Source organism: Rhizoctonia solani, chromosome 12, assembly GCF_016906535.1.
Source record: "Rhizoctonia solani chromosome 12, complete sequence".
NCBI classification, from domain to species: domain Eukaryota; kingdom Fungi; phylum Basidiomycota; class Agaricomycetes; order Cantharellales; family Ceratobasidiaceae; genus Rhizoctonia; species Rhizoctonia solani.
Window position 1 is genome coordinate 1668762 of NC_057381.1, and position 9661 is coordinate 1678422.

The 9661-nt window shown below is 48.0% G+C and overlaps 1 protein-coding gene across 1 annotated transcript; it reads right to left on the reverse strand.

Moving 5' to 3' along the window:
* Window positions 1-226: 226 nt before the first annotated feature.
* RhiXN_11774 (cytoskeleton assembly control protein) lies at window positions 227-9287 on the reverse strand (the record flags this gene model as incomplete). The annotated part of the gene is made up of 13 exons (XM_043331589.1): window positions 227-472; window positions 527-798; window positions 852-1149; window positions 1239-1351; window positions 1429-1501; window positions 1556-1717; window positions 6218-6700; window positions 6755-6932; window positions 7005-7109; window positions 7162-7202; window positions 7251-7596; window positions 7653-8987; window positions 9064-9287. The coding sequence occupies 13 exons, from the start codon at window positions 9285-9287 to the stop codon at window positions 227-229; spliced, it is 3876 nt and encodes a 1291-aa protein (XP_043185099.1).
* Between the last annotated feature and the right edge of the window lie 374 nt (window positions 9288-9661).

The following is a 9661-nucleotide window of genomic DNA, read 5'->3' on the forward strand; positions in this document are numbered from 1 at the left end:
TTTTTTAACCCCCCCCAGGCCTAACGCAAACGCACATCTTTATCCAAGCATCATCTCATTATCCCAAACCTATAGTATGTGACTATGTACCATAAGTAGAAGAGGTCAAGGGAATTCTGCTCAAAAGTCCGAAGAGTCCGATCAAGTCCATGCCAGCTAGCTGACACTCCCCGCTCCTCTCGCCTTCGTATTCCATCTTGAGAAAACATTGAGGAATCGACCCCAATTAGAAAATAACAATACCGCCGAGAGTTACTCCAATCGCAAGGAACGAACCAGCCCAAGCCATCCAACTTACGTTCACCAATTGCATACCAGGCGCAGCATTTGCACTGGTTCGCGGGCTCGAGCTTGAGGAAGAGTTGGAGCCGCCGTTGGTAATGGGAGGAGCAATGGTTTTGCTAGCATCATAGGTAACACCATTTGTGGTGGCTGCCACCTGGAAAACCGAACCTTCGCCGTAGTTATAGTACTGGCATAACGCAATCTCAGTAACCTCGTCACGGCACACGACAACAAGACTCACGTCGACCAGGAAGAATGTCTGATGTTTTCCGTTTAGTGCTAGGCAAGTTTGCACTTCTTGACCCAGAGAGCCTACTCCGCTGACAGCGTTCGTCTGGTTGAGAGCATCCTTGTCGGGGACCAGCGACTGGATGCCCAAGACACTCGCGTATTTGTCCAAGAAGTGATTAGATAGGCCCATTTTGCCTTCGGCCGTCCCGTCGGTACGGTTCAAGGTGCATGGGAAAGCGTTGTCTACAACGTTGTATGCTGTCTCCCAGATATTCGAAAATTCTGCGAATCAAGTTTAGCAAAGCAGGAAAGATGGATTGCGGATCGAAACGCACCATCAATGATATAGGGCACTGCGGTAGAATCTGCGCTATTGTCCATAAAGGTGAGCACACGTTTTCCGGAGTCGATCAGTGTGCCTAGCGTGGGCCATTGATCGGCTGCAACAGTGGGCGTGGATGGTGCATAAGAAATGTCGACCATGGACGCAGCTTCATAGATCGCAGCAAACGACGAGGCCGGTTGGTTGTCGATGTTGACAATGAGAATGGATATAACCTCGTTCGGGTTACTGTCTAGCCATGTCTTGACCTTTTTGAGATACTCGGTAAACAAGCCTCCGTCCATCAGTAGCTGAAATAGGGTGACCGTTAGTAAGCGGACAAAGGACATGGTTGGATTAGGCTCAAAGCAAAGCCAAGGAGAAAACTTGGCTAACGTACACATGAGGTGTGGCATAGTCGGATGGCGCCGTTCTGAAGGTGGGCTTGTACCTGAAGCATTCGGATGCCGTCGGTCAGTTGTTGCGTTACATCGTAGTCCTGGTTCGCGGCCACTGTGAATGAAAAAAAAAAAAAAAACTCGGCATTAGCAAAATAAAGTCCAAAAATAAACCCGCCGATCTGGACTGACAATTGTTGGACCCAACAGAGTAGGAGTTGTGAGTGCCGATGTAGGTTACGTTGCCAAACGTTCTACTGCAAAGCTACGAGATATGTGAGCCCATATTTGGTGGCTTAAATGCTCTAAATATTCGGACCTCACTGTATCCGTTGCATATTGTTGCTCGCTTTGTTTGTGATGAAGATTCGATAGTGGCGCCGTAGGTAGGAAGGGCTCCGAGAAGGACAAGTGCGGCCTGCGCAATACGAGAGATGAACATGCTAGAGTTGTTGTTGTGTGTGAGTAGAAAATGAGATGGCTGTGTTAATGGGAAAGAGCAGCAGTTAGAGAGAGTGGGGTAATAGGAGTTTATATGGTGAAGTGTGATGGAGGTCGAGAAGAGGGGAGTTAAGCGCCCTTGACCGACCGGGTGCAAATAAGTGCTGCGGAGACAGTAACAACCGAACCCCCTTCCAGTCTCCAAGCCGTAAGCGAACTGCCCCGTCTACTATTTTTGTATAGTAGGCTCAAATACGCTTGGAACATTATCTCCATCTCTTGTACACTAACTGTGTGCCTTTCTCACCAGGGACGTGTGGCGTCGGTTCGTTTGGCCAACTGCCGGCTGAGGAAACAACAAGAATTTTGGCTTGAAACCCCAAGCTTTTCTGTGGTAGTTTCATATGATTGAACCTACTGACTCAGCTTGGTTGATGGGTTGGTAAGTTGAACAACTGAATTTTGTAGCTATTTTGTGCTACAAACTATTTACAGCCCTGGCACACCAACAACATCTCTACTGGTATAATTTGGGAATGAGCGTGATGTTTGTTAGGGTAACAAACAGTTAGGACCACATATATCCCACGTACCCACTTGTATCGCGTGGCGCGCGGCGCGCGTTCCGCTTGGTGGGGTTGAAAATGGCCATAGTTTTCTGCCATATAACTACCACCGACCCTCGCTCGGGCTCTAAATCGATCTAGAGCCGCGACAATTCGGCGACCGAGGAGTCGACTTCTCGAAGCCGTAAGCCAACATGTTCTATCGCATGTTCACATGGTGCTGCCCCATGATCCTTTTAGTTACAGCATGATTATTTTACATGACATAACTCTGACTACAACCCTTATGACTACCCCGAACACCAAGTCTTCTTAGCTTCCCTGTGCTCAGTGATATGGGCGAACAGAGGCGCGCATTAGTATTTCCATCACACAGCCTGAGCACTACCTATGCACTGTAAAGGATAGCTTGCTTTACCCGAAGATACCGCACACGTTCACCCCATCAAATTGCCATACAATATCACCGCCTACAATAACCTCCTAATACTTCCAAAACCATACCTTTTGTGCCATGCCTCGCATGGTCATCGCGGCTATAACATGGCCATAAGCAGGGAGAGACGCATATAGTCAGGTTTAAGACAAGCACGTCAGCGGCTTAATGAAGATTTTACCGGAGAGATAAACATAAGTATGTGGGCTTTAAATATGAGTTATCTATCATCGAGCGAACTTGTTTTTGAAGGATCACTATCGTCACTGATATGGCCCAGCTAACTAGAATCGGGCCTAAGCGTATGTGACTAATTTATGCATTATCACAAAATCTATTACCACGTGACTGGTGGGCAGAGTTGCACTCGCGTCGATTTCCTTTGGACTCCACACTGACCCGGTGGCACCGAGATTTCACAACACTCCTATCACTTTCAGATATTCAACATGCGAAGCAAAAAAGAAGTAGGCGTGACAATCTTTTATCAAAACCCATCACACATGTTTGACTGGTTTCGTGTTGCCACCAGGCCTTGAAGTCACCCTATCCGGTCGTGCAGCGATGGGAGATGCGCATGATCATCTCACGAGCGCACTCGCGTCATATCTAGACACATGCGCGGATTTGAGAACAGCACACTCTCTGAATTAACCAGCAATTCCCAAGATTTTATAGCTCGGATCGAACGCCATATCACGTCTTTAAGCTCGTTTATTGTCAAGCAAGTGTTTCGAACTCGTCACATGTTATCGGAGATTCAGAACAAGGTAGTCTCTCCGGTTTACACCATCCCAGAGGACGTCCTCGTAGAAATATTTAACTGGGTAATTTATGGACTTACCGCTGATAACGAACCAAAACGAACATCGATTGAGCACGACGTACGGGCCATTTACCGACAATTATACGAGCTAATTGGTGTCTGTTCTTCCTGGCGAGACACTATAATACACAGGGGATCTTTTTGGTCGATAGTACCTGTGTTTGACGAATGTGGATGCTCACGCCAGCTACTGAGTACCGTAATGGAACGTAGTCTTTGCCGGTCTGATGGTGCTCGCATTTCTTTTGCTATAGACTCTTCGCTCGATCCTGCTACATTCCTGCGTCCATTGCTCAATTATGGGAGCCGTATCCGAGCCTTTAACATTAAAACACCATATCGACCACTGGATACTGTGTCTCAGCTTATTGCGTCTTCTTCGCCAGGTACTCTTTCCGAACTGGCAATCTACTTTACTGACGATTGGGACCTTCGTCGTGGCATCAAGAGACTATCGAACTACCTTTCCAACAGCAAGAGCGCTTTAACCAAATTCTGGGTTTCCTTTGTTCACTCAGACTTCGAAATTTTTATATCGACTTGCATGACGTATCTTTCGCTAGATTGGTAGAGTTGAAGGTTGAAGAGGTTATACTTGGCAGTCCACAGATGGTCAGAAGGCTTTTTAGGGCAATATCTTCGGCGTCAAATCTTCAGTATTTAGGGCTTAACTTTATATCAAGCTACTCATCATCGGATGTAGACACCGTAGAGGAAGACAGCTTTACTATCTCTCTCTCCAACTTGAGAATTGTTCACCTTTCAGTGGCCTGGTTCAACGATTTTGAAATGGTTTTCAAGTCTTTTGTGCCCAGAAATGAAAAATGGATAATTTTCCTCCAAGATCGGTGTTTGTTTGGAGCACAACCCCCGCCTACTCCCGAGCAGCTAGTCCCTTTGCTACAGGGGTTCAACATAGATACATTAATACTTGAGGGGAGATACAATAGTGATTGGCTTGATGGATCCGAGTTATCCCAGCTTTTGAGGGCTGTGCCGAGTATAAAGACTTTGAAGCTCAATTCTTGGTCAATCAACCAGCAACACTGGGAAGCTTTGACACGTGCTCCTAGTTGGATAGGGGCAGACACCATAACACTACCTCTACTTCGCGACCTCTATATGTACGACGCTCGAATTTCAGACGAAAATGGGATTCGCGCTGTTGTGTCAAGCCACAATATCCAGAAGTTACACTTGGCCGGATTTTTGTTTGATGAGGACCACGACCGCAAAATGAGGCCAATTGCTGATGATGACGATATTGTGGTCTGGCTTGCCTCCAACATATCCGATTTCCAGTTGATCCATCATAATCCCGGCTCCTATAAATCAATCACAGCGGAATGGCACTTGTGGTAATCGATATAATGCGAATCATTCAACGACGTGTTTTACATACGTTTCTCAACAACTTTCTGGATGCTACATATGTCATATGTCAGTTAGCTAACTCGCACCAATTATCAGTCCGTTTCAGTGATATGATAATTAGAACTTTAGATACAAGCTTAGGCAACGGGGGATTCTAAGGATTATTTGTAGCAGTGAGGCCTAAAACGGCACTAATGGCCATATGATTACTAGCGGGCCTTCATAGTCCATGATCTGAACAAGGTACACTATTCTGTAGTGATAAAATGTTTGAACTTTCCTTGACATCCGTTCTTTAATCACTTGTTATTGAGGCGAGCGGAAGACTCACCCAGGAATGTCCGACATCAAGGCTAGGTGGGAGGATGCTAGATCAAATAGCAGCCTGAGACTGAATGTTGCGAATGAATATGCGCCAACAGGACCAAATCTGGAGCTCGTGAGTATGTATGGTGTGTGTATTATGGTGGCATTAAAGGGAGTTAGTAACCGAACCATTCGCAAGCAGTCGCAATGTGTTGGCGGGGATGCACTGTTAGTTTCTTGTGATACGAGGCCGGCTCGCGGGCACCAACCTGGCTATGAAGCATGTCTTAGGTTCTGGTAGCCTCGTGCATTCAAAGGAGTGATATTCGAATAGGAAGATTGTGCATATGTGAGTGTATGCGTAATCATAGTCAGACATCAGCGGGGTGTGGGGGATCCGGCACAGAGTGTGCGGATGAGAGCTGGGGCATCGAGACTCGAGCAGAACTCGCGGGTGGGTGGCCAAGCCTGACGACAGTCAAGCAAGCCGGAGGGACGGGAGCAGTAAAACCCCTCACAGAAAGAGAGACGAGTGGTGCGGTGGGATTCAAAAAGAAAGTGAACGGGAAGGTGGGTGGGAAAAGAAGAAAATAAAAGCGCTATGAGGGACCGGACGCGCTGCGGAAGTACGGTCTATGAAAAACCCTCTGCGACCATACACTTAAGTTTGGGCTTGTGCGTCTCTGCAAGCTCTGATCCACAGTCCCTATTTTTCATAAATCAAGCTCAATCTACAAATTTCTAGCTAGGATTTTCACGAAATCGAAACCCCGATTATCTTGATTCGCTCTGACTGGCAGGAAAACCCACATCTATGACAGGTTTCAGTTACCGCGCTAAGTAGAAGCGTACGTTAATGGGTAGCTGCTGACGATAGCCTTTGTGCATGGCTCAAGGGCACAGTGCCCAGGGTGGCTCTCTGTCTGACATATGGGAGGCACCGGTACTGGAGAGCTAACAGATTTTGTGGTCAAATCGTATGCATATTTTGAGAGAGCAAGTATCCATAACAATACTTCAGTTAGAACGTACAGTGACACTGGCCCTTCCATTCGAGAAGTGAATAACATAAGCTCCAGCATCCTGGGAGTAGCTCCCGCTGGGTGTTAACGTTCCTATACCTGAAACCGCGGCAGGTTGTGACACCAATAGCCGACCGTTCGCAGCACTCGCGCTCGAGCCTCCTGCCGACGGGATAATGTTCAACGTAACGCTCTTGTCGGAAATCGTATATTGGATTGTATCGAAGGCTCCTGCATCAAGGGTAAATAGAGCGCCTAGCGGGGCAACATATACGCGTCTCCGGAGGGTATCGCGCGGGCTGACTGAAACGGATGTGCTGGTCGCGCTAGTGACTATTCCACCGAATGCTTGCCACCCAAAGTTTAGGTGGTTCACGAGGAATGTGCCTGTGTTAAGAGCGTGCCCAAGGAAATTTGGGCCGTAATCACCGCTGTATGCGTCCCATTTCAGGGTATCGGGGTAAGAGTGGAACGCCGCCGATGCAAAGCCTTCCTGTATGATAGGGCCAGATATTAGTTGTATACGAAAAAAGTGATATTTACACACCTGGTCAATGTTCGAGAGTGGCCCACTCAGACCAGCAAATCCAACTTGTAGGAGATACAAGTCCGTTGGGCGAGATATGAATTCTGCAATGAGCGGAAGAGCGTTTAGACCACTTCCGTAGTGATGGATCTGTCTTTCAATCCTTTGAAGTTTGGCGCCGTAGATCATATCCCAGTACCTATTGTAGCCACGTTACTAACAACCTAATAGAGCAAGAAGAAGAAGAAGAAGAAGAAGAAGAAGCGCAGACCTTCTGGCATTGCCGTTCCATCCCCAGTGAGGTACCGTAGGCATAAACCCTAAAATGGAATTCACTGTGTTGGCAGCAGTTGTACCGTAGTTAAAGTATCGTGCCCTATATGCGTGGCTTAGTTCCGTTAGAAAATAACATGAAAAAATTAGCTTACCAGGCGTAAACACCCTCTTGCCCAGTAGAGTCCCAAGCCATCTACGAGTATCTCAGCAAAATTCATGCGATTCGAACGAATGTACGGACCTCGCTACCGAACGGATATGGTTCGCGACTCCACCGATCCGCTCTTGACTTCATCCTAGATTCGAGTAGCGTCGCATTGGCTGCCAGACCTTCGCGCTTCAGGTCATCCAAAAGATACCAAAATACAGTCTCTCCCATCAACCCTACGTCTGCATATCCGACACGACCATTGGTAGCAAATAAGACGGTATTTAGCGCCTGCGAGATATAGTACTGCCAGGTCTTCTTAGTGGCGAGTGACGGGTAGTTTCTGGTAGCACGGTAGAGTGACCAGTACAATGCAGTGACATGAACATAGTCATATGCGCGGTCAAGTGCATCTGAATTAGCTTTATTCCACGACCACCTGGATTGTATGGCATCAATACTGTTGTTTAATCATATGAAATGACTCAGACCCACCAATTGCCCCAACCAATCGATGTGCTATACCCATAATTAGGAACCTTAGCAGGTTCGTAGAAAAACACGCTCTTCTTTACGCCGTAGATATTTGACCCGCTCGAATACTGTAAATCGCCCCATACCGTTTCGCTGACGAATCGCTCGAGCTTCGCAACTTCAGCAGGAGTAGGTAAGAAAGCGTTCTTCATTGCTGCGGCCAACCATCCGCCAACGCCGCCCTCATCGCTTAAACCAGCAATCCAGACCCGAGCGTCTTGAAGAACGGGTGTGTTGACTTCGCGATCATAGGTAATAATTGAAGGAGAGCGCCCAAATGGATCTGACGAATCCTCGTACCATTGCTTAGTCGTCAAGAAGTCTCCGAGTTCGGACACTGTTTGCACAGCGCTATGCGTGACATGATAATGGACTGTCTGTATAAGGCCGTCTGCAAACTGGATAGTAAGGCGAGACCGTCCCCAGGACTTCGGAGTAATTGTGTACCCTGTCCAACCATTCTTTCCTTCCGAGTTGGTAGTCCACGTCAGTGCACCGGCAGGAGAAACTGACAAACTCTGAACGACAGCAGTATGCTTCAAGAACAGTTTCGCTGGTGTGTCCAATGGAATGATGTAGCCTGGGATACCGTAGGCTACCGGGCGACCAGCTTGCGATAACCGGTCATCGATAGTGCGAACGCCGTCCGCGACCAAAAAATCGAGCGCATATTCCTTGGTAGCACCTGGCTCAATAGTTATGCTAGAAGGTGCGTTCCACGGTCCGCCCGGTACGTTCTTCCATTCAGCCTCGGCGTAGGCTTTTGAGTGAACTTGCCATGAGTAATATCCTTCGAATGTCTGGCTTTGATAATAAGGCGCATTGCCAGTCGAGTCACCAGGTTCGGTGAGAAAGCGCCACGCCTCGAGGCCAGACTTACTTGATCCCGATGGTGTGATGAGAAGCACTGGACCAGTTCCGGAGAGAGGAGTCACGCGGACGAACCCGGCATCTGCTCCGATATAGGGGTCGATGAGCGAGCATTTAGTATTGGTATCGGTTGCAGTTCGGTCGGTGAAAATCGAGTTGAACGCAATCGGAAATTCGAGCGATCCAACTTCAACTGCCGTGCTTGCCTTGTTTCGCAAGGTGAAGCGAAGTCCAAGAACCCCGGTTGATGAGCGTACCCAGGAACGGGTAATAGTAAGCAACGATGTGACCGACGTCGGGAGCGTGGGGGTCAGGTCAGCTGAGGCTAGGACACTTCCCGATACTGGTAGTGCAGTGACCGCTTTGCGTGCGGCTGCAGAATCACCCGACACCATGTCGAGGCGCCGACCTGTCGAACCCGGAGCGCTACGTCCCCGGTATGGTAGTTCCTTAATAATGTTTCAGTGATGCTACATTCTGCCACGTTGTGATCAGCGCGCACCCGTTATATTGCCTCTGGGAGAGTTTATCGAAGGGCGCGAAATCAAACGCCGCAGCTGAACTAGGCTTGAATGATGCAAGTACTTGGGAATCTTTGACCAGCTGCACGCCGGCGCTCGATCCGATATTGAGGTTTAGATAACCACTCGATAATCCAAGAGTCGGGGAACGTTGGCCCACTACCAAGAGAGGTAAGGCACCGAGAATCAAACTCGATATGAGCATGATGTGCGACAATCAGCCAAGCAAAATACCAAGACTGAGGACAAGTGGGTTGGCATTCATGAGCTCCGGGTAATGCACATATCGCTATATAAAGCGGTCGTAACTCTATATGCGTATAGACCTTTGCATTCCAAGGGAATGGAGGGCCGGGGATGCTGGCCACAATACTACGAAGTCGACAAGAAATCGAAAGGATGCATACATAACTCCTTGAAGCACGCACCCTGATCATATTTGGCCATTTCCCACGACGAAGAGCTCTTGTTCACATGTTTGGATGCGTGGATGGACGAAAGAAGTCAAAGAACTGACCTAGCCGTAGGCAAATATTGATACAGTACAAGTCAGTTGGACATAGTCATGTGAACACGTGC